This window comes from Vespa crabro, chromosome 24 (genome assembly GCF_910589235.1).
Source record: "Vespa crabro chromosome 24, iyVesCrab1.2, whole genome shotgun sequence".
NCBI classification, from domain to species: domain Eukaryota; kingdom Metazoa; phylum Arthropoda; class Insecta; order Hymenoptera; family Vespidae; genus Vespa; species Vespa crabro.
The window spans coordinates 3,495,544-3,520,771 of record NC_060978.1 but is presented as its reverse complement, the minus strand read 5'-3'; the positions used below and the strand labels follow the sequence as shown (position 1 = coordinate 3,520,771).

Genomic DNA, 25,228 nt, shown 5'->3' with positions numbered 1-25,228 from the left:
AATTTCTTTATGATAATTTTAATTTTTTAATAACCTTGGTGCGAACATAGTTAAAGACTAAATGGAAGGTAGGAATAAAAGAGAATGCTTGATTGTTACAAAAACCTTAGTATTAAAATATTCCAATAAAAACAATAAATAATAATGATCAATAATAAAATTAATTAATAGATTCGGCAGTGTATGTAACATGCGAAATGTAGCAGGTGCCTACATTGTATTGACTACATTTACTAATATATAGGGATTATTAAATAATTCCATAATTAATTACAATCGTGCATATAAATCGATTCATTTTTTTTTCTTTTCTTTTCTTTTCTTTTTTTACATATTCCTTTTCAAGTGAAAGCTATTTTTACATATTTCTGTTTGACATGATAATAATTAAGAATCTTTTTATACACAAAGTTTCACATTTCCAAATGTGTTTTATTAATTGATGTATTTTGCTTTTAAATCATAATTATGCTTAAATGAAAGCATGAAAATCTCTTAATGTTCGCAGTGGTCTCTCTTTGGATAATTCGCACAATTTTACAAATTTCTATGTAAATTTGTGCCAAAAAGGAAGTAATTATATTTTGGAGTGAAATGACCGTGTGTTGCTTTTTTGTTGTCATTTACACTATGAGTAACAGTGAACACTTGAATAAAGTCCTCCAAAAGACATTGGAAGATAGAGCTGCTTATAAAGTTTGCAGCCATTTACTTGCTACGAACACACAAAGGTTTTGGTAGCCTTATTTTGTCATTCATATCTGTCCTAACATCTATGAAATATGACACATTATTTACATGACTATTATGTCTAGTATGTTGTATATATAATAACATTGTGCCATATTGTAGATGTAGACTATGAACTATACATTTTTAGAAGGCATAATCTCATAGGTACTGTGTAATGTCATAACCTAATAAAGGTACGCAACAGTCCTTTATGAGGTATATAACATTTTCACGTTTGTTTGGCAATTATTTACCAAGCTTTACAATAAATTTCGTCTAATATTAAAGTTCATACATTACATCGCGCGCTGAGTAGTAGCAGAATAATTGTTTACATTCTTGTCATTATTCAAGTATACACTTCTTTCGTTTTCGTACAAAATCCGTAGAAATTACAATTTATATTCACATGTATGCTTAACTCAGCGATTTTATACACAGTATAAACAGTAAATATGTTTGAATAATTAACTAATCATTAAACCCAATAATTTCGTAAAGTTTGTAATTAAATAATTTTTACATATGCAGTATATTATTTTAAATTAATATAACTAAATCAATTTGCTAATAATTGACATTGACAAAAATGTAGCAAGAAAATCAACATAACGGTGAAAAGTTAAAATGTCAATGATGCTAGAAAATATTAAATTTGTTTTCACAGGCACATAGATGACCGTATTTGTAGACAAACTTTATAAAACGTCCCATCTTCAATAAAATATTTGATTATAAGCAAATATTTAATTAAGTTTGTTCATCGTTTGGAGGCCACTGTCCAGAATGATTCCAGTCCCAATCTTTTCCTTTAGGACGAAATTTACTGGTACTTCCAGAATTATTCCAATCTCTGTGAAAAAACTTTTTTTTGAAATGATGCCGTTCAGGATCCACTTGTCTCTGATATTTGAGAGGTACTGACGAATTACTGCTTGCACTACCATTATTAGGATTTGCAGGACGGGGACTAGTTGGTGAAGGTGTCCGCGGAGGTCCTAATGCTTCATCAGGAGAAGGAACAACAGGCGGTGGTCCTGTTGCAGTACTATCCGAACCTAATCCACTATCAGGACTTGTATTTACACCTTCTGTGGATCTTCTTCGCTTGTCTAATTCTGTTGATGCAAATGCAACTAAACGATCAAATCCAGAACTGATACGATCCTGCCAATCTGCTTCCCCATCTGTAAAATAAAAATTCAATTTGACAACTAAAAAGTATATATAAATTATAATATCATATAAAATTTTCATAAAAATAAGCCATGAACCCATTGTGCCTGTAATCAGCATATCTGTTGATGCAATATTGGTAATAAAAATTGCACATTTAAAACAGTATATTCTTTCTGCAATTTATTTTCATAAAATCATTGCTGTAACTTTTTATTTCAATAACAATTCATCGAATATTAACTCACGTCATGTGTACTTTTGATCTGAATTAATATTTTATATAGATAAGAGTTAAAAGGGAAAGTTCAGAAAAAGATATGATATATCCTTACGAATTACATATCTTTGTATTATAAGGATTCGTGATACTTTTTTAGATAGTTATAGAAAAATTGATACAAAGATAGAAAACATTTTATATAATGTATTACATTTTCGGATATTTTATATTTAATAAAATTCACAAACATTTATAGAATGATATTGTATATACCAAAGGCTAATTGAAAATTAATTAATGTATAACTTTCAATGATGTAATATGTTAGTATTGCATACCTCTCCTTTCTAGCATAATATTTGCGACACATTCACAATCATTACAATTGTGCTGTATTTTGAAATTATTATTGTTGACATATTGTTAATGCATAATAAAATAATGGCGCATTATATGCTATATATAATATATCCTATAGGGATGTGTGTGTGTGTGTGTGTGTGTGTGTGCGCGCGCGCATATATACATATATATATATATATATTTATATATGTACATATATAAATATATATATATATAAAGATAAGAATAAAATCAAAATTATTTCACGCATTTAATAGAAAGTATTTGTATATACAAAAGAGAATATAACTACCCTAATTCCAAGAAATCAAAATTATTTTCATGCATACGTGCAATAGGTACATAGAAACCCACTATAATATAATAAATAGTATAAAACCTGCACATCGCAAGCCAGCATGCTCAGTCTGATATTACATACCTCTTTTATGTAATTGTACTTTCACATTGTAATTTCATAAAATCAAGGTTTATATATTAGCCTTTATTTATTATATATTATTATATTAAAAAAAAAAAAATATATATATATATATATAATTTATATTAATAGCCATAATTAAAACTAATTTTTTTAATGTGTGAGTTTGGCTTATTTTCATGGAAATATATCTTCAAAAGGAAAATTACTTTTATTATATGGAAAAACTTATACTAATCGTATGTGCAGCAAATGAGAAAATGTTATAATAAAATGTCAATAAACAACTTTAATTTCAACAAGAAATTTTGAACAACCCCTGTGGGATAACTCACCAGCAACCACGAACCAACCCACAGGCAGCCATACATTTTGATTTCTCCCTTTGATCTGTGTCTCAATCTCTAATAAAACAAGCTTCAGGGGATGTGAGCGAGATCGAGTATGTGACAGAGCTAACCAACAAACAGCTACAGTGCATCTAACAAATACAGCAAACAACAACAAAAATAAATATAAATAAAGATCAGGTACCAACTCCATAAGATAAGGTAAACCATAGACAATTATTTTAAACCATTAGTGCATAAAAAATAATAAAAGATGCATAGCAGAAACTAATACAACAGCATCTAAAAAGATTAAAGCAGGGTGTTTAGTAAAAGTCTTGTATAGTAAGGATTTAAGAACACCTAATAGTAGCGTTTTTATAATATTTGTATAGCTATATCTATTAGTTCATAAATATATGATAAGATATAAGGTACAAGCAGTTTTCCAGTCCATTAGCTTGATGCCAAGATGATAATTTGGAAATTAAGTACCCTTTAATTATTTAATATTTTATGAATTAAATTTACTAATATTTAATTAATAATTTCTCCTCCCTATACACATACACGCATATATATATATATATATGTATATATATATATATGTATATATATATATATACATGTTTTATTAATTATATAACATTATCAATGCTATATCATTAATTATACGCCAAAAATATGTGATTATTATAAAAACCAAATACTTAAAAAATATAAAAACATAATTATTTTCATGAGATGTTTATGTATAACATATTCAATCGATTAATAATCCAAATGACATCATCTACTTGTTGCATGCTGATGTCTCAGGAACTATCAAATAGTTTCACTAGTGTAGTAATCAACATTATATCTTTTATACTCTATTTGTGTTGTGTTAGCTATGTATATATACTTAAAGGCTCATCCCTTTGGTAAAAATTAACATAATATTTATACAAGTAGTATAAGTATATCCAAAAATATCAGGATAGAATGTACATAACAAAACAGCTTTCAAACTATGCTTAGTTTTCATACTAAAAGTTTTGTTTTGCACAATATCATTATTTTATTCTATCAATTTAAAAATATATAAGTGATAATAATAAATATTTACGTACCATCATCACCAATACCATTCCGCTGTCTTTGTGTTGTCATTTGGGGTTCATCAACCAAAGGAGTTGAAGTATTGGAATGTGGTTCTACGAGAGGGCTTAAAGGAGCACCACTTGTGCTTACTGTTGATATGACTGCTTCTGTTTTCACAGACACTGCAGGTTGTGATTGGCAAATTGTGGTCATACTACCATTTGTACTAGTATTGTTGTTGCTATTACTGTTATTTGCGTATCGAGGATATGGCTGAAATCTAACAGACACAATGCATGTTTCAAAAAATATATATGTGTATATTTAATACGTATATGTATATATGTGTATGTAAGATAAGACGCACGCGCACGCACACACGTAGACATTTACAAAAGTCTTATATATAACCTAAAACATACATCATTTGTTAGCTATTATTTTACTATACCTTCTGGCAATGGGCAGCACTTGATCAGTTTTATTAGTACCATTATGATTATTCAAAATGCGGGCATGTAAAGATGCGGCCAATCCTTCTACTGGTAAGAGTTCACCATTTGAAGATGTTTGTGATGAATGTATGGATGATGATGAATGAGAATGAGAATGCGTAAGCGATTGCGAAGGATTGTCAGAAAAATAAGATTCGTGATAGGGTTTAATGTCTGCTCGTGGTAATTGCACAGGTGTATATCTGTAACATTGTAACATTACAAATTATATTCTCCAAAGATTATTTAAATGTAAATATTACCTTTGCGGTTGCGTAACAGGCGTAAATAATACAGATGATCTGGAAGTACTAGCAGGAGTAGACGTAGCAGTTGTCACTGATGTGGGTGCATAGCTAGCAACATGTGCAAGAGTTGATAAACCAGCATCACCTTCTGCACTAGCTGGTCGGCTGATGGGAGAATAAACGGTTTCTGGCCTCATCATTGCACTCATGTCAACTGCTGCATTTATTATCGTTTGATTAGATATCTCTAATGTTCTCTCTATCTCTCCACTCACAAGATCACCAATTGTTCTAGTTCCAAGCAATCCACTACCACCAGCTATAATACGATTATCGTGACCAGATTGCCTAGAATCAATTGCCGATCTATCAGATGGAGTTAAATGCGAAGAGAGACGTTCTTGAGATAGATGACGTCGAAGTGCAAGCTTTGCAGGAGAAACCTTCAATTAAAATTTACTCACTAAGTATTAAGATTTCAAATATAAAAAGGATCGCATTTCACGTAATAACGAATACGAAGTGATATTATTAAAGATTACCTGTGTATAATCTGGAGTAGAAACATTTTGCGGTAACACACCTCGCTTTTTATCTGTATCAGAATGATGTAATTGCACTTGTAATTGCATTTGCTGTTGTTTACTACGATTTTGTTGATCTTCGTTCAATACACTTGTAATGATACTTTTTAATCTATCCTCAAAATTAGCTACCCTAGGTGGTTCTTGTGTTCTGTTTGTCATTTCTTTGTTATTTGAAAGTAATTGTGATGATGAAATGCATGACGACGTCGTAGAAAAACTAAGAGATGCTTGAGGCAGTCTAGTTCTAGAATTATTATTAACATTAGAATTTTGCCTATTTGGAATTCGACCAGCTTCTATTTGTCTCCCAGTTTCTAAAATTTTCTGTGCTAAAATTTCAGGATTATTTTCTTGTATCTTGCCCATGTCTGGGACATCAGGCCACTCAGAAGATTTTGAACGTCCTTCTCTATTTTTCCGTGTTGACCCGTTTTTTCCATTTTGCTGATGATGCTGACTTTGAGAATGTTTATTGTTAATTGCATCTCTTTGTTGCTGAGCAATAGCAGCCACTTGCTTTTCATTGCTAGCTCTTTCTAATACATTCAATTCATGCTCCAATTTAGATACCTAGAATAAAAAAAGTTACTTCTAAACAATTCTTAAGACATTGCCAACTGATCAGGGAGATCATCTTATTTCGGAATAATGTTGCTATACTACCGATCGGCCGGAAAGATTTCTTCGTTTCAGAATATATTGCTGTGCGAGATAAATCAGAAAGATCTCCCATTTTACTTAGCAACAACACGTTACGTCTACTATTTTCTACGTTATATGAAATATAAAATAACATTTTTTTTTTTTTTTTTATTTAAAGCTACTTGTATGCTTTATAGGTAAATTCAACTTAAGAGAAATCAACATCGCATTGAAGCCAACAATACCTAAACTCTTGCCTTTTACCTTACCTTATCACAAACGTTCGAATTTAATTATTTTTTATTTTGCCAAATTATTCACATAAAGAGATGCAAAATGCTTTTTAATAAGACGTTGTTTTAATTTGAGATTTCTTTTTTAATTCGTCATTGTCTATCTCGATCATATCAGCCGTTCATTAACCAAAGTGATTAACTCCACAGAACGGAAAGCAGAGAAAATTGATAAATTTAAATACATTGTTTTTTTTTTTTTTTTTTTTTTTTTTTTTATCCCTTTTAAAGTATATATTCGAACATACAAGACACACAAAGTTCTGTACATAAACATAAACATAAAATGTCACAAAATTTAAAGTTAATAACAATTAATAATTAAATAGTAAATTATTTATTAATCTACTGTCGTACAAGATTTAATAGTATTGAACATAATTATTAAAGAAAATTTATTTTAAATATAAAAAGTAAAGCACCAATAAAGTACTTTTTGATGGTAAAATAAAGAAAAATTCCAAAGTGGAGTTAGTCTCTTTGATAATCAATTGTTTATAAGACATCCACAGTATATGTATGCCCTTCGGAGCGAGAGAATTAAGTGACCGGTATTAAACGATGATCACGTTAAAATGGTGCAAAACATGTATACCTGTGAATGCAATCTCTTGCGCTGCGATAATGTAGCAGATATTTCTTTCAATATATAATCTTGAGTAAGTGGTTGTGGCGCATTAGATACTCCATTTGCGTGACCATTGTATTTTTCTTGTAATTCTTGGTGTCTAAGCGCCGTTAATCTCGTTTGTTCCGATTCCATAGATGCTACTTGAGCTTGTAGCTTACTCGCTTTAGCTTGCAATTGCTTGTGTCTAAGTACTATTTCCTTAGCTTTTGCTAAAAGGTCTCCAGGGGAAGTAGCATTTATGCCTAATTCAGTCATCCTGGCTTTTAAAAGTGCTACACTATCATCAATCAATACTTTTATTTGTTTTTCCAACTGTGCTGCTCTTGATTGTAGCTTAGAATTTCTTTCCCTCTCCTTTACAATATCTGTATTAACAGATACTCTGTAGGTAGGTGTTCTCATAGATTCTAGCATAAGCATGAATTGGTCCCTACAAATGATAACAAGTTATACCGTTCATATATTATGGTACACCAAAATTACAGGAAATAACATATCTATTGAGATATCATATAAAAGAGTGAGTATACCTATATAAATCCAAAAGTATTTGTAGAGCATACGGAGTCGCGGACGGAGCAGGTGGTATACTGAGTTCTTCGTGCACAGAGGTGGAATGAGATTGTAAAGAAAGGGATAAAGAAGAAAGTTGTTGATCCACGCAACCCGGTGCAGGAGGTGGCTTCTTCCCAAGAGCTTGTGGAGATGTACTCAATAATGTTTGACTATGTAATAAATCGAGTCCAGATATATTTATAGCTTTCTTGGGTCTAGACTTTTTCACACCTCTTCCTCTTTGTCTTCCTCTAGGAGGAGGTCTTGATATACCATTTGCACTTTTTCTGTTTAGTTTCCTACGAATTTTAGTTGATTGTCGACGATTTTTTATATTATTTTCATCCATATCAGAATCGCTATTTGTTCCTTGCTGTTCTGAATGATTAGGACTATCTAATTGTCTGGAAAGATCTCTTTTGGCCCTGTCACTTCTTTCACCTCTATTAGAAATCTTATTACTATTGCTGGCAGTGTTATTTATCACAGAATCAGAGTTTTCATCTAAGCCACCTTGCTTATTATTTTTTAAACGATGGAAATAGCGTTCCAATTTAGTTCTATCAATTACATGGAGATAATAGGACACTGGCTTGCCAGTCCATGAAACCGAACCTTTAAGTGGTGACATTTCAGATACATGCATTATGGTACCAATATCTGTGAATAAAATTAATTTAATTATATTATATTTTTCACAAATAACTGAACCATCTGTACAATTCAAAGGAGCAACAAATTTACCGCTAAGATTTCGATCTGTTATTCGAAAATTTAGGGGGCAAAACGACTTTGAGGATACTATCCGAGCGCCATCTCGTAAATCGGCAAATCTTTCCTTTAACTGATGGTCTACGTTTGGCCCAAAAGCAAAATTATTAACAAATACAATCGTAGCACCAGTAATGCTCTCGCGATGCTCATCTGCTAGAAAATCACCTTTTACCAAACGATATTCTCCACATCTTTTTCCATACCAATTTAACCATTTTCGAAAATTTATTTCCATACTCTATACACAAATCATTAAGGTATATCGTTAAAATTAATTTAATTTTTACACCTACTTCAAGAAGTAAAATTTACTGATATTACCTGTGCATATTTCGAAGGTACATCAGCCCTCTCAACACCAATACAAATCTTACATAAAGTTGCTGCTGCCATTTGAAGAACTACTTGACCAACTCCAGATCCTAAATCGACAAAAACATCATCTTCGGTCACATCAATCTGATCGATCATTTGACATACTAATTCGTAGCTTGTTTCTCCATAAACCTCCGGTGAAAAGGGTTCATATTGATTTAATTTGTCAGGCTCAACCACAGCTTGATTATATGTTTGTTGAAGTATGTGCCGAAGTAAGCCTCTACTTGGACGTTTATTTAATCTTTGCGATGGCAAACTGGTGCCTTTTTCCTATAGAGATATCGTGTCTCCAATAAATTATAATGTATTACATATAACATTATAGTTGTGTAAAATTTAAATACTTACCAGTTGTACCAAGCTGTCAATAGCTCTGTTAAATCTATCACACAAATTTTTCATACTTTCATAATCTCTTGTATCATAATCGCAAAGAATATTATTTTCTAATGGTAATTTTAAGTCAGGTAAATCTTCGCAAACCCATCTCATTGTTTCTACAACGTCTAATGCTCCATCATGGCGATCCTGCAATTACAAAGTAATAGTTAAAGTCATTTAATTGAGATACAAAGTATTGTAAGTATTTAGATGTCTGCATTACATAAAGATGTAACTAATAAATACGTCTCGTATTAGAACATTTACTTATACTTTAAATGTACGTTGTAATCATAAATGGGAAAACATGAGAGAGAAAGAGAGAGAGAGAGAGAGAGAGAGAGAGAGAGGGAGAAAAAAAAAAGAGGGAAAAAAAAAAAAGAAAAAAATTCCAAAGGTCAAATGAGATTTATAAAATTTCATAAACAGAAACCCTCCCCCTATACTTTACATTGATACCTATCATTATAAAATATATCCTTTAAAAATTTTCTTATGTTTGTAAATATACACTTTTGCCTTACACTACATTTGTCGATTTATATTAAAAATGATTATACACACAACAATTAAAGTAATGCAACGTTAACGTGATATTAATATCTCGTAGAACAATATTGTGTTTCTCCTTCTGATGAATAACTAGACTAAAATATGATAATAATTTGAAGCTTTAATAAATTCTAATCTATCGTGATACCAGTTAATTAATATACAGACATCTCTTGGTCGCGCAATCGAGAGAGAGATAGAGAGAGAGAGAGAGAGAGAGAAAAAAAAAAGAGAGAGAGAGAGAGATGGAGAAAAAAAAAAGATTTTAAAGACTCGTCTTGCATAGAGTAACGGATTATGATAATGTAAGCAAAGAATATTAATATACAGTTCGTAACTCGAGAATCATACAATCAGCTGTGAAAATCGTCGTTAAAGGATGGAAACCGAATCCCAGAAAGCGCGCATTGTCCGATGCGAAATGCGACGAAGTGGCAAACATGTATCTTTGTGTCTCAGGAGAAAGAGCGCGTTCACTCACGGATCCTGATCCGGAGGTGAGGGGCCACTGATAAACGATCGGTTCTGCTCCGGCTGGTGAGTGCAGGCGCAGCTCCATTTTACGCGACGACCCGTCTTCCTCTTCTTCCTCGTCCTCCTCCTCGTTCCTCTTGTCGTTCGCGTCACCGTCGTCGATGTCGTCTTCTTGGTCGTCTTCGTCCTCCTCTTCCTCTTCCTCTCCCTCCTCCTCCGCCTCCTCCCCCACCTCCTCCCTCTTTATTCCCTTCCTCCACCTCTACTTCCTACTTCCTTCCTCAGGCAAAGAAAACGCAACGGCGACGGCTACGGTGGCAACGACGGTGGAAACCTCAGGGAAAAAAAGTGAGGCTCACGTTCGCGTGACGTAATCGCAACAACAATGAGAACGGCCGCCGTTGGCCGTTGTGTCCCCTTGAAGAAGGGGATATATCGGCTTGTTCCCGCACTAGGACACCAGCACCACGTAGACGACGCTCGCAAACCCCCCCCTCTCTGCTGGTGCTACTACCCCGGAGGACATGAAAAGGGATACGGAGGAGACACGGGCGCCTCCACACAAACACTCATCAACAGCACTAGCAACAGCAGTTGCTATAGGGGCAGCAGCAGCAACAGCAGCAGCAGCAGCAGCAGCAGTAGCAGCACCACTACCACTACCACCACCATCTCTCACCATCAAAGCCCACCACCACTACATCATAAAACGTCACACATTACCCACCACTACCGCCTCTAGCAAAAGTAGCACCACTCGGCAGCACTAATAGCACGAGACGACGAGTGCGGAAAAGCCACGAGGATGAATGTCGACGGTTAGTCGCGCACACGTTCTATGCAATCTTATGTCCTTGACGATCGATTACGAAGAGGCACCAAGAAAGAGAATGAGGAGGAAAGAGAGAATGATAAAGAGACAGAGATAGATGGATAAAAATGAGAAGAAAAAATGTTAGCAGCACACACTTATGCTGAGTAAACGATAAAAAACACTGACACGACCGCCGACTATCATACCAAACCATGCAAGAGGCAGAGCTTTAAGAAAGGGACGGGGGGGAGGGGGCATGACGACATCAAAACATGGCGTCGTGTCTCTTCTTCCTCTTGTATATACATACAACGCGTCGTGCGTTGTCGTCGTCGCGCCGCACCGTGTCGTACCGTATCACGCCGTATGCGCGCTCGAATCCTCTCTCCTCTCTCTCTCTCTCTCTCTCTCTCCTTTTTTCCTCCTTCTGTTTCGTCACTACGTGAGCTTCTTCTGTAGTCGGCGCATGCGCCGAATCGAACCGTTGAACTTCTGGTCGGTTATATACTTAACACCAGACTTGCCGTGTCGACTATCGTCGTCGAGACATACCGAATTAGGCACCTTTTTGTTTTCCTTCCATTCAATCGTCCGTCTTCTTTTTTTTTGCGCACATACAATAGTCCAATAACGATTTTCTTTTGATCTTAGTTTCAAAAAAAGGCATTACTTTTTATCGAAAATATTAAAAATTTCTTTACAAGCAACTTTATAGTTATTATTATAATCTTATTGCAACTCTCTTGTTTTTGTTTCCCTTCTTTTTTCTTCTTTTTTTTTTTTTTTAAGTGTAATAACGTATATTTTCTTGCATATAACCACACGAGATATGCTTTTACTAATATCCGAGCAGGTGTGGTGGTTTCTTTCTCTTTAAAAGGATCATACATATGCCACATGAACGTGATATTTGTCACGTAGGCCATTCTCAGGTGCGATTGTCAGCGCCTCTTACAATTTCAAGTGTATACCCTATATAATATTAAACATTTTCGTAAGATGCTAAAATTGTTTGAATAATCATGCTAACATTCCTGAGCCAATTAAAAAGAGAAGAAATAATATAAAGGCATTGACGTTTGACAGAGTTACATTTATTTGTGTAGAAGAAAAGTTGAAGATTCAGCTTCGATAATCGACCTATACTTCTATAAATGCTTTGCACTCTAGCGATCTGAAAATATCGACTAATGTTTTGACACGCCTCACGGGAATAAAAGGAACTAAAAGTCGCGGTTATCATTGAGCACACGACAGTGTAGCATAGGATTTTTCAAGTGTACGTTGTAAATACTTTAATTGTAATTAGAATAATTAATAGGATATTATAGTAGTTGACATGACGGAGGAACTCAAATTGGATCATCGTGCTAAGAAAAGAATAAAGGAAGTTAAAAGAAAAGCTAGACCAGGTGAATAAGTTTTACAATCAAATTTCTAACCTACTTATTAATGTGTCAGAAGTATGTTTTCTATAAATCCACTCATATTTTCTGCTTCTTACGTGTTATTTAAGTTGAAGCAAATGAAATCATTTTGATCTCAAGGTATATTAGAAGCGAAACGTAAAAATCGTTAATAACGTTGAGATAAATCTGTGCTATTAAGACCTTGGGGGGTGATGTAATACTATATCTTCCAAAATTATTAAAATTAATATAATTCTGTTTGCGTAGATTCCTAATTTGCAATTTTTTAAATTCAATTTACAAGCAAATAAAAAAACAAAAGAATATTTCAATTTATTCAATTCCCATGCAAAATGTATTTTTGTTCAAAGATATATTTTTCTTTATCAATCTTCTAAACATAAGAAAAGTATAATACATGTTTCATACGATAATGTAATACGTTGTTAATATTTCTTTAGAACTTGGAGATAAAATAGCTTGGACTCAGCATGGATATAGTAAAAAGTTTGAAACTTTTTGGAATTTCCAAGATAATGTGGAACGCATAGATGAATCTATAGTAGTTACTGAAGAATTTATTGAAAAATATGAGAAACCTTATAAACCTGTGATAATACAAGGTGTTCAAACTGGTTGGAAAGCCCAACATAAATGGACTATAGAGGTAATCTTTAAGAAGAAAAAATTAATTTTATATCGTAAACATATATTAACTTGTACTTAGACTTACTCCAATAATATTCTATCGGCATGCAGAGGTTAGTAAAAAAGTACAGAAACCAAAAGTTTAAATGTGGGGAAGATAATGAAGGATATAGTGTTAAGATGAAAATGAAGTACTATGTACGATATATGCTCAACAATGAAGATGATTCTCCTCTGTACATCTTTGATAGTTCGTTTGGAGAACATCCTAGACGGAAAAAGTTATTAGAAGATTATGTTATTCCAAAATATTTTCGTGATGATCTTTTCCAACATGCTGGTGAACATCGTAGACCACCGTATCGGTGGTTTGTTATGGGACCTGCCAGATCTGGTATGTGCTATATAAAAATATTATTAATTAGTGTATGAACGGATGTAACAAAATCGTCTATATGTGTGTAATAGGTACAGGTATTCATATAGATCCATTAGGAACTAGTGCATGGAATGCACTGATTTCGGGTCATAAGCGTTGGTGCCTCTTTCCTACCCATACCCCGCGTGAGCTTCTAAAAGTAACTGCAGCTGAAGGTGGAAAACAGAGAGATGAAGCTATAACATGGTTTTCTGTTATTTATCCACGTACAAAGTTACCTACGTGGCCTCAAGACTGCTTGCCAATAGAGATTTTACAAAATCCTGGTGAAACAGTCTTTGTGCCGGGTGGTTGGTGGCACGTTGTATTGAATTTAGATGAAACTATTGCAGTTACTCAAAATTTCTGTTCTCGTACCAATTTTCCAGTAGTTTGGCACAAAACGGTACAATAACAATGAATGCACTTCATTCATTCCTTACAACATGTGCATTCAATTTTTATGTGAATACAAAAAATATATTTCATTATTATATCATTTTAGATACGTGGAAGGCCAAAATTATCACGTAAGTGGTTAAAAGTACTCAGGGATAAAGAACCAGAACTTGCAGCACTTGCAGAAACAATAGATGTAAAAGAGGATACAGGAGTAGCCAGTGATTCATCAAGTGGGTCTTCGAGTAGTTCTTCAAGCAGTAGCAGTAGTACTAGTCAATCTGAAGATGAAAGTGCAGATGACAGTGGTCAAGAGTCGCTTACGGCACACAAAAAAAAGAAAAGGTAGATAACAAGAATATTTTATTCCCTATGATGATATATTTATATTAAGTTTAAAGTAATAAAAAATGCATGTATTATTAACATTCCATTTATTTTCTCTTTTGTTATTGCAAATATATTTAAAAATGTAAGGCTTAAGGTATAATACTGTGGTATTTTTTACTTTTTTAATTTTTAGAAGAAAATTGAATAACAGCCAACCCTGACAATATCGAGTACATGGGACCTACAAAGATCTCAGACTGTACAGTATTAACCAACAATTATTGTTTGTACTAAAAATAAATATTATAATTATTACCACCCTAATGTTCATAATAAAATAAATGCTAGATAATACCAAACTATTCTTATTATATAATGTTATTAATTTTACTCTTAGGCGTCATATATATTATAACATTGCGCTTAGTTTGCATTTCACCTGTTTTGTAGCATTTGGCAGAATGAACTATACGAATAGCAAAGATTTTAGGTCATATTTTTTCTCCAAAATAAATCCATATAGTAACAAATTATAAAATTCTATTTGACGAGTAGAATACGTTTAAAAATTTTTTTTTTTTTTTTTTTTTTTTTTTTTTAATAGATTTAAAAATGTCTAAAATTTATGCAAACGGTAAATATATAAAATAAAAGCAGCATTACTGAACAACAATAAAAAAGCACATTTCTTTCTTATGCGAACTGTATTATTTTAATTGTCTTAGTTGCTTGTGATTGCTATAATTATATATTGCTATATAATAATAAATTAGATTAAAGTTGCCTACAATATAAAATAAATATAACTGATTATATTAAAGTGTTAACTTTTTAGTGAATTGCTTCTTTGGAAAGTTCTTGCATCTCTCTTATAGTAGCTCCACAATCTCACAGTTCCATCACTTTGCGTTGACACGGTAACCATGCAAAGTACCACATAGAAGCAAAGTAATAAAAATCAAATTAAATTTTCATTTCCACATTAGGCATAAGAAATGTTTTAGAGACAATAAACCATTACACACAACGAATTTACGAAGACTTGGGTGAATTATCATCAACTTGGAAGTGTTCTTTTTAATATTAATGATGTGCAAAAACAATGCTTATTTCCAATGTATATTTTGAATATACAATATTTGAATAAATATTAAGATTAATACATTTTAATATAGAACTATCATAGCACATTTACTGCATAATCGAGTTATAAATATATACGTGTTTTTTGTAATTTTCTATTTAAAGTTACATAAAGCAAACGTTAAATATACAATTTATTTAGGAATCTTTTAATATCATCGATGATATTTAAAAATTAAGTGCGTGCATATGTGTATGTGTATATGTATGCATAAAAAAGCCAAAGACAAATTATTAGCAGGTACTACTAAATAAATAAGTAAGAAAAATAAAAAAAAAAAAAAATAAAAAAAAAAAAAAAGACACCATTCAAATTAATGCAATAGTTTTTATGGTAATCATGGAAACATTTTAAATGCCATAAAATAAATATGTGTTATTACCATATCAATAAGAAATAAAGAAAACATAATAACAGGCAGCACATAAATAAAATAAGTTAAAGAGAAACTGTGGAAATAGACATAGTTAAAGAGGAATCAGGAATACGCCACAGCTTCACCTCTCCAGAGCTGCAATCAACATCCAAGTTGTTATTTCACTCAAGATATTATTAAATGAGCTGAACCTAAGCACATTTTTTTTTTGTAAAATTATTTATCTGCGAGTAATTTAAATGCCTAATTGCATTTGCCTTTATATTCAACGGTGCAGAATATTTATAAAATGTGATCGGTGCTTAGGGTGCAGCAATGAAAAAAAAAATAAATAAATGCAAATATATATGAATGAACTCACTTGCTAGCAGTAAAAATGTGTTGTTGATTTGTTGTGACAGCATTAATTGCAGATCCATGTGCTCGAACCTCCCCAATAGAAGTACATTCTCCTGTTTGATCTTTCGGAACAGACCATGCTTTTAAAACACCACCACGACACCCTGACACCATGATAGTACCATCATTTATTATACACAATCCCAGGATCCAATCTTTGTGTGCATTATTTAATGATTGGACTAATTCCATTCTACTCAAATCCCATCTTTTAATACACATATCTCTTGAACCTATAAAATTATAATTTTCAATTGGATATGTTATTCATATAAGACAATAACGTTAATTAATATAAGATAATAATGAACAATAATGAGAATTACCAGAAAATAGAGTACTGTCACTTGTAGCTAAACATTGAACTCCATCGTAATGTGGCGGCGCTAAACTTACTGACTGACCAGAAGTATTAGGTTCGACAAGAGAAATCAAATGATCTTTACTGCCTGCTATTACTCTACCATCATCGGCAACAGCCAAGCACATAACAGCTGCCGTGTGAGGTGTACTTAATTTACCATTATATGTCAATTTACGAATATCCCATATTCTAACTTTATCACTAGACGCAGTGTACAATTCTCGTTCATTTAAACTTAATACAAGATCATTGATCGTTGTTTCACCCACAGGTACTTGTAGTGTTCTAGATGGTGTCGATAAAGCAATTGGGCCGCTTTGTGCTTGGCCTGACGAGAAAAGAGTTTTTATGCAAGTATTACCAGCTCGCAAATCCCACACTTTGACATAAGCTGCAGAGACACTAAATAATAAATGATGCAATGCAGAATATTTAACTGCAACAACATTATTTGGGTGACCGCTAAGTGTTAAATTTTCAATTCCGGTCCTCAAGTCCCATACTTTCACAGTCCGATCTAAAATTTATAAATGATCCACATATAATTATTCAATTATAATTAATATAATATAATGTAGAATTGAAGTAAATTGTAAAATATTACTATACATATGTTCACCTTTCGATCCACTAAAAAGCAAATCCGTGGTTGCATAAATAGTTAAAACGGCTTTACTATGTCCTTCTGCTATATGAGAACATTGCAGAATTGCTCGAGGTTGAGCCTAAAATGTATAATAAATATCGAATAATATTTATATGATTAACGATAACGTTTATTCAATTAATTTAAATACCTTTCCCTGATATTGGGAAATTATTCCTTTCATAGGCTGTGGATCTACAGACATTGGTTGCCTACTTGCAGTAAGTCTGGAGAAGACATTTTCTTCGCGACTATTAAAACGTCGGTATGTCGTTGGTGAACCAGGCGGTGAAGAAATATCCGTATGCGCTACCTGTTCCCTAATTGAGGTGTTTATTATGTTAGCATGTTAGTTAGCTGGTAGTAATCAGCTATAATCCCAGTTAATAGTCATGCCTTCATTTTATTAAAACACAATGCATGCGTGTGCATAGTAAGTACTATAATTATAAACCAATGTAATTGATTAAAGATTATATCTATGTATAAGTTTGAAACATATGACTTGTTCAACTGTTGAATAAAAATAAGACGCGAATTAATTTGACATATATCAGTATAGTTAATGACAGTGTCATACGCGATAACATATCAAATATTAATATTTTAATATCAGTTGTATGTTGTTTTAGCAATTTAGAGTTAAAAGAAAAGCGAAAGCATATACAATTGTATGATATGAAAAATTGGATATAGAATATTTATATAAAGGCATTATAATGTATAAAGGAGGACTTTATATAAACATTGTCACTGCACAGTATTATGGAAGGATTCTTTGTGCAATTATTTATTAATTCTGAACGATACAAAAGTAAATCTTAAATCTATACAAATTGAAATTTTTTCTTATCAAATTTTATATTTTGTACATGTAAACAATTACTAATCATTTTATTTCATAATGTGATGCAAAGCACAAAATGAATGTCACATATTAATAAAGTTATATAAAAAAAGGTAACAACATGTTTTAGTTTATAACTATAATACTTATAATACCAAATATTAGCAGTGTTCTTTAACAAATAGAATATAAAATATAGAATATTTTATAATACATAATCTTCTTTGTATATGATACACATGTTAGTAACATTACCTTTATGTATATTAACTTATGACAATCAGAAAGTAATTTAAATTCATCTTACATGAAGTTGCTTTAGAATTTAATATAAATTTATATCTGTGAAAGTAAAATAAACTTTGCAGTATTAAAATAAGCTTGTTTGTTCGTTTTTAACTTTTATCTTCCTCTTTATTTCCACAGATATAAATCGCATATTTATTAATATTTGCAAATATTTTTTTGCGTATTAGGCAATATTATTCTTTTTCTTTTTTCTTTTCTTTCTCTTTCACCAAAATGCATTCTAATTTCATTTGGTTTTTAATTTTTTCCCTATATTTGTATTTATAATCCATTTTGTTATACTTTTGTGAAAGGCACCCATTTATTGAAATATTGTAAATTCATTTTTCAGGAAGCTCACCGTGCATATAACAGAGCATCGAGACAAAGATATATAAGAAATACAAGAACAAAGATGTACTGCAGAATTATCACTCACATAGAACCTCCTCCAGGATGAAGTGGTCGTCGCAGTGGTCGAGGTGATGTACTATCGCGACGACTCAAAGTTGGTGATCCACCAGTAACACCTGTATTATGTTGACTTCTAGTAAGTACTAATCCCCTGTAAAATTTACAAGATATGATATATTTGAATTTGTACAATATATCGTTAAAAATAATATGCAAGGATATAAATAATCCGCAAGATGATTTAAATATTAATGGTTAATAACAAAGCACTTCTTTTTCTAAAAGCTAAACCTACTTTAGGCTACCAGGTGCACTGGGTACCCTTGTGAGCGGATGATTGTGGTTTTGATTTTGATCTTCTACTTTTAAACTTTCTGGGCTAGCATGCACTCCATAGAGAAGCTCTTGAGGTTGAGTTGTTCTTCGCCTCACTTTATTGTTTCGCTGTTTTTCTTCCATATTTATAATTTGATTGTAACTTTCACTGCTATACATAGAATATATAGACATAATATAAAAATAAAAAAAAGTAAAAAGTAAAAAGTAAAAAAAAAAAAAAGAACTAAACATGCTCTGAATATTTCTCAAGTTAATTTATATGACAAATTTGCACGTTAGCTGGCTGAGACAGATTTAACTACAGCTTGTTGTACTATAAGATGATTTTAAAACAACTTTTTACTTTCTGATAGGAAAGTAAAGCAGATGCAACTATATATAGAAATTTATTTGTCTCGTAATAATATAAGTACTTTTTTGCTTACTTATCAGGGGAGGAACTTCTTGAGCTAGGAGGGCTATATGTCGATGTATTATGATTATTCGTGAGAGACAAAAGATCTCGGTCGCGCAATACATGTTCAAGTAATTGATGCTGCACGTCACTTTCTTGTGCCACTTGATTTAACCGTGATTCCATATCCCTTACTTCAAGTTGTTTTTGTGCAGCTACACAACTTTGTTCCACTGTAAATGCCAACATTCTTTGCAATAAATATTGGGCTTCGTCTACAGTACGAATAGTAGAAATTAATGCTTCAACACCAGGTTCACTCTCTGCTTCACCATCTCCCATTTCTACCATATCTCTTTGACATTCGGCTATACTATCCTATAAAAATTATCTTGATTATTAGCAATAATTGATTAATATTATTTAAAAGTTAAAGAAAGTTCACAATTACCTGCAAATAGCTTATTTTACTTTTAAAATTGTCGATTTCCTCGTCAATATCAGTAGTATCTCCTCTCGCAGTTGCCATAATGTTTCTCTGTTTTTGTAATCTATCCAAATCTCTACCTAATTCATCTCGTTCTTGCAATAATCTTTCCATTTCTCGTTCTGTTTCAGCTGCAGCTTGCTTTGCCAATGCTTGCTTAGTAATAGTTCTTTCAAAGGTTTGCCATCGCTGTTTCAATGCTTTTGGATTAATAGGTTTGGAAGGTGTTCTACCAGCTACTTTCTGACTAAGCCCTCTATCTCTCTTTCTTAGCGCCGATACCTCCTCTTGTTTACGTCGAAGAACTACTTCCTTCATTCTTTTATCAGCTTCTAAAGATCTAATCATATTTGCATTTCTTCGACTTTCTTTGCGTAACTGAGCAATTTCTCTATTACGTTTCAATTCATTTTCTTTATGTCTTTGAGCTTCTTCTCTCATTTTATTTAATAGCTTCACTTTAGCTCTCTTCATTTCTGCTAATTCATTTCGAAGTCCACGTAATCTATTCTCATTCTGTGATTGATTTTTAAGTAATCTCGCGTGTTCTTTTTTTGCCGATTGGAGAAGCCGCATTTCTTTCTGCATAGCAGATAATTTTTTTTCATATTCGTCTCTTAATTTTTTAACTTTCTCAGTGGGTGGTGCTGGCTGCTGTTGCAAGGAAGATAATACTTTATCTCTTTCTTCTTGTGTATCTTTGATACGCGCTTGCAATTGAGCAAGTTTGTCCTCATAATGTTGCTTCATTGTTTGTAGTCGTCTTTGAGAAAGCTCTAATTCTTGAATTAAACGCTGCTTAACATCGATGTCCGACGTTAAAGCTTCTAATTCACGGCCCATAGCTTCTTCTTCTTCATCTTCCTCTGGGACAGCCATCATAAAATTAATATACAACATTGTTCAATCAATTACAGCATAAAACATGAATAAACATACCTTTACGATCAGAGTCATCATCTGAATCATCCTCACTAATAGAATCTTGTCCGTTTTCAGTGTCATCAATTTCTGTTTCATCCACAGCTTTATTTGTAGTATTAACACTTTGCATCTGTTGCTCTTTTAAAGCAGCCAATGCTTCTACTTCTTTTTGCAATTCTTTCTTAGCATCGATTAAAACTGACGAAGAGTCACTTTGTAAGATATACGAACTATCTCCATACGGATTTGCAGCATTCACCTTCAAGCAATATTCAGTTATAAATAATTAAGGGTATAATTATATATATATATATATATATATATATATATATATAATTATGTATGGTATAATAACACACCTGCATCTGTCTCTTTTTTAATTGATGATACATAGCCTCTGCTTCCAACAAACGAGCTCGTAATTCTTCTATTTCCTGAACATATCCTTGCACCAAGCTAGTTACCTGTTCACCACTTCCACCCGATGCAGATACCCATTGCCCTGCCGCTTTCTCCGCTAATAAGAGTACATTTTTAGCAGTCAATGCCTCAACTGTTTCAGAAAGTGCTTTTACTCTTGTTCGAAGACTTTGTAGTTCACTGTTTAGCATTTGATTTTCATGCCATGCATCATTCACACCATCTTCACCAACAACCCTTTTTCCTGGGAGAAAAAATAAAAAAAAAAGATTACAAGTACGATAAATATTTAATTGCCTATACAAAGCGTGTGTATATAGATAGATACCTTGTCTATATTCCATTAATTCTAATTGAAGCTGTTGTATTTCTCTTCTAAGAGAAGCAATTGTTCTAGAACTCTTATCCTGATTAATAGTAACTTTGTTCTTTATATTCCTTGCTCTATTTGCATATTTTAAAGTACTTAAAGTTTCCATAAAATCTCTATCACTTGGTGAAACACAAGCTATCATAACAGTTTGACTATTGCCTGCAAACATTAAATTTTATCACCGAATATATTCTGGGTGTTCTTTTATCCATTGTATATTTGTTATTACCTCCCAAAGAATCTTGCAATAATCTAGTTAATTTTGAATCTCTGTACGGTACATGCAACGCTTTCTTTGCTTTATCTCCAAGTGCAGAAATTACATTTCCTAATGCCAACTATAAAGATTCGTATAATAATATTTTGTATAATTGAAGTTATAATACAGATTACTTATATGATAGATATTGTTAACCATACCAATCCACAATTTATAGATATGCCTTCTTTTGCTCTGTCCCCAGTAGCACCTGTTCTTTTTAACCGTTCTGAACCAGCCAAGTCAACAAAATGAAATTTTGCAGTTAAAGTTTCAAATTCATTAGCTGGTTCAGTACCACTTGTATCCACATCGGCATCTGGATCTTCAACTCTAATGCATCTTTGTTGCTTCACATATAATGTAAATATTGCATGTGATCTTGACGATTGTGTATTCATTTGCGTGGAACCAGTTGTACGTGATAATGCTCCTAAACGTAGATATTCTAATGCTTGTTCTGGACTAGTTACAATTCTTGGTTCTACACCAGCCAAATGTATATTCCCAGCTGTATCTTCATGAATTCGTGCGCCACCTCTTGGACCACCTGGCTCTAATAAATCCTTTAAATCTTCATTATATAATTCTAAAAATTGTGCTGTAACCTGTTGAAATAATTAAATATCAGTAATAGTCCCTAATAAATAAGGGAAATAATTTGTGTCATACATATTGATGTGTATTAAAATAATTAAACCTTAAATTCTGGTGGCATTTGTGTACGTTCTCGAGCACGTTCTTGCTTCTCTGCTATACCATTAAATAAGTGCCTAATGGCTCTAGGAATTATGCCGATAATATTGTCATCAACTTCTACATCAAAACCAGTGCCCATTGTATATGTTTTGCCAGAACCAGTTTGACCATAGGCGAGAACGGTTGCATTGTATCCATCCAAAGCACCTTCTACTAGACGAGCGACGCATGTATCATAAATGATGCTTTGGCCAATTCCCGTATCAAAAACATAATCATAAGTGAAGGCCTTATCTGGTCCAAGAAAGACCTGGGGTTCTCCAGGAGGTACTTGAGTACAAATCCGGCACATATCAATTACTTCTCTAGCTACTTGAGGCCTTATTCTGTAATAAATATAACATTTATGAATATATTTTTATTAAAAATTAAAATTAATAAAAAAAATTTAGTAATAATATTTAATGACAAAATTAACATTTTTCATTAATTAAAAAATATGAATCATCTATTTTAACGAAGTGAATTATTATTCAATTCGTGCGTGTAAAGAAAAAATGTTTTAAATAAAACATTTTTCATTATTATGATACTAATAACATATGATATTTGTATCCGCAAGATATAAAAAAATCTATGCCCTGGCGTAAAAGTTAATAGGATGCGCTTTCTCGTAACGAAGATATACGATCGCGCATACAAGGTAAATATGTGTGTAAATATATATATATATATATATACACACACATTACGAAGAGAAACCTGCTGGCATGAGCCCGGCATATTACGAGGTACGAAGTATGAGGTGGGCGAGGGGGGAGAGAAGAGAGTGGCCCATTCATCGGAAATCCAGATACCTGAGCGTTTGTTATGCAGCCGGCAATAAAACCTACGCACCTGTTTCTTATAAGGAGATATTATGCGATCAAGCGATTTAATATTTAGACGATGCGTAGAAAAGGTGACAACGCCTAAGATAATTCTTAAGTAAACAAAGAATAGGATAAGCAGCGATATACAAATCGAATAATATATATTACATCAACAAAAATATACGCCGCCAAATATAGCATTTAGATAATATCGATAAGTTTTTCATTAAGTATATTCTTCTTTCCTAACATCATACAGGACAAATCAATATCGTGCATTATGTCGCGCCAATTTGTAGCGGACGCTACCGCAAATAGCGCAATAAGTACTGCAGAAAATTTCTGTTCTATTATTATTTTATATTTGACAAAAGAAAAAAATAAATATTACGATGTATTGCATCGTAAGGACTATCTGCCTTTATTAGAGGAATGCGTAGAAAGTTTTGTTCGTAATATTCTTATCGGTATCCAGGATGTAATGAGAAAGAAAAAAAAGAAAGCGTTGCAGGAAAGAATTATTTATTTGTAAATATTCTGTTAGTATCGGTAAGATATTTAAAGTACACAAACGTTATACTAATAAATAAGTTCTTTTTAAAAAGAAATCTTCCGTGTCGAGAAAAAAAATAAAAAAATAAAAAAGCTATAAGAAAATATGTCATTCTTCTAATTAAAAACAAAAAATCCAAATAAAAGTAAAATAAATAAAAGTACGTACGTGCCGATCTTAAGCGTATAATCTATAATATCGTATTTATAAGAATATTTTTATAAGATATAAAACGATACATCGATAAAAAGTATCCTTGGAACTGCAATCTAATACATATATAGTACGTATGTGTTAGTAGAACGCAATGATGAATATTTGAGAACATTTATAAGCAAAAAGTTGTGCCACATAGCCTTGCAAGATTTAACATTAAAATTGATTAAACTTACCGTACAGCAACGCGTACACTCGAATCATCAGCCATTTCGATGTTATATTAAAAGCGTACAGATTTTTAAGTCTTAAAGCGATGCGTCCTTAGCGAAATCTATGAGAAAAGTAGCACTAAATTAGGCCGTATAATTTCATTCGATTCTTTTTACGTTACTTCAATGTGCTTCCTTGTCGAACGCGCACGCATTAAACGCGGCGATCGTGAAAATTCCGCATTTTTTGGGAACAACGGGCAAAATTGCGACCGCAAATTACGCTCGGACATTTCACATAACGCGAGAAAAAGTCTCTACTTCTATGTCTATGTTGGTCCAAGGACTAGATGGATCGCCAACTCGAAGAGTAAAGTAATGAATATCTTCGCATAGGAGAACCAAGCTTGAACAAAGATTTTAATCACATTTTAATTCGGTAGATGACGCTGATTGACGTTATCATTTTTATTTCTATCACAACGATTGATTCTTACATTAAACTATTTCGTTTGTACTCCTACATTATTTATAAACTATGAATATGCTTATTACTCGAAAAAATATACAGATCAAACAAACATACTTTTGTTATCGACAACAGAATTAAAGTACTAACGCCATCTTTTAGCTGATCCTTCTACTCGATTGACAAAAATGCTACGCTTAATTTTTTTGATAAGTTTATACTTATAATTTATATTTATA

The 25,228-nt window shown here is 32.4% G+C and overlaps 3 protein-coding genes across 10 annotated transcripts; 1 reads left to right on the top strand and 2 right to left on the bottom strand.

Annotated features, from left to right (window-relative positions):
- Positions 1-88: 88 nt before the first annotated feature.
- Positions 89-10,564, bottom strand: LOC124432202 (histone-lysine N-methyltransferase, H3 lysine-79 specific). 6 transcript variants are annotated; one of them, XM_046980907.1, is made up of 12 exons: positions 10,344-10,564; positions 9,278-9,457; positions 8,873-9,199; positions 8,522-8,789; positions 7,753-8,437; positions 7,187-7,652; positions 5,612-6,226; positions 5,085-5,512; positions 4,779-5,024; positions 4,357-4,607; positions 1,677-1,919; positions 89-1,585 (listed from the first exon to the last, which is right to left on the bottom strand). In XM_046980907.1, exons 1-12 carry the CDS (start codon positions 10,419-10,421, stop codon positions 1,479-1,481), a joined length of 3,894 nt encoding a protein of 1,297 aa, XP_046836863.1. In that variant the 5' UTR covers positions 10,422-10,564; the 3' UTR covers positions 89-1,478. The 6 variants fall into 6 exon arrangements, 5 of the variants coding, with proteins under 5 accessions (XP_046836863.1, XP_046836862.1, XP_046836865.1 ...); XR_006944209.1 differs by lacking the exon at positions 89-1,585 and adding an exon at positions 3,251-3,396 and having other exon boundaries at positions 1,758-1,919; XM_046980906.1 differs by having other exon boundaries at positions 89-1,919.
- A 1,784-nt stretch (positions 10,565-12,348) lies between these two features.
- LOC124432207 (bifunctional arginine demethylase and lysyl-hydroxylase PSR) lies at positions 12,349-14,713 on the top strand. Its single transcript, XM_046980916.1, has 6 exons — positions 12,349-12,562; positions 13,021-13,226; positions 13,319-13,601; positions 13,676-14,031; positions 14,131-14,369; positions 14,548-14,713. The coding sequence occupies exons 1-6, from the start codon at positions 12,490-12,492 to the stop codon at positions 14,573-14,575; spliced, it is 1,185 nt and encodes a 394-aa protein (XP_046836872.1). The 5' UTR covers positions 12,349-12,489; the 3' UTR covers positions 14,576-14,713.
- Positions 14,442-25,137, bottom strand: LOC124432201 (kinesin-like protein KIF21A). Of its 3 annotated transcripts, none has more exons than XM_046980903.1 (16): positions 24,545-25,137; positions 22,729-23,113; positions 22,190-22,636; positions 21,999-22,107; positions 21,725-21,928; positions 21,336-21,640; positions 20,992-21,235; positions 20,017-20,918; positions 19,597-19,943; positions 19,128-19,319; positions 18,858-18,983; positions 17,435-17,603; positions 17,257-17,362; positions 16,600-17,154; positions 16,236-16,506; positions 14,442-15,256 (listed from the first exon to the last, which is right to left on the bottom strand). In XM_046980903.1, the coding sequence occupies exons 1-16, from the start codon at positions 24,577-24,579 to the stop codon at positions 15,178-15,180; spliced, it is 4,476 nt and encodes a 1,491-aa protein (XP_046836859.1). In that variant the 5' UTR covers positions 24,580-25,137; the 3' UTR covers positions 14,442-15,177. The 3 variants fall into 3 exon arrangements, with proteins under 3 accessions (XP_046836859.1, XP_046836860.1, XP_046836861.1); XM_046980904.1 differs by having other exon boundaries at positions 19,128-19,316; XM_046980905.1 differs by lacking the exon at positions 14,442-15,256 and adding an exon at positions 15,263-16,009.
- Positions 25,138-25,228: the final 91 nt, after the last annotated feature.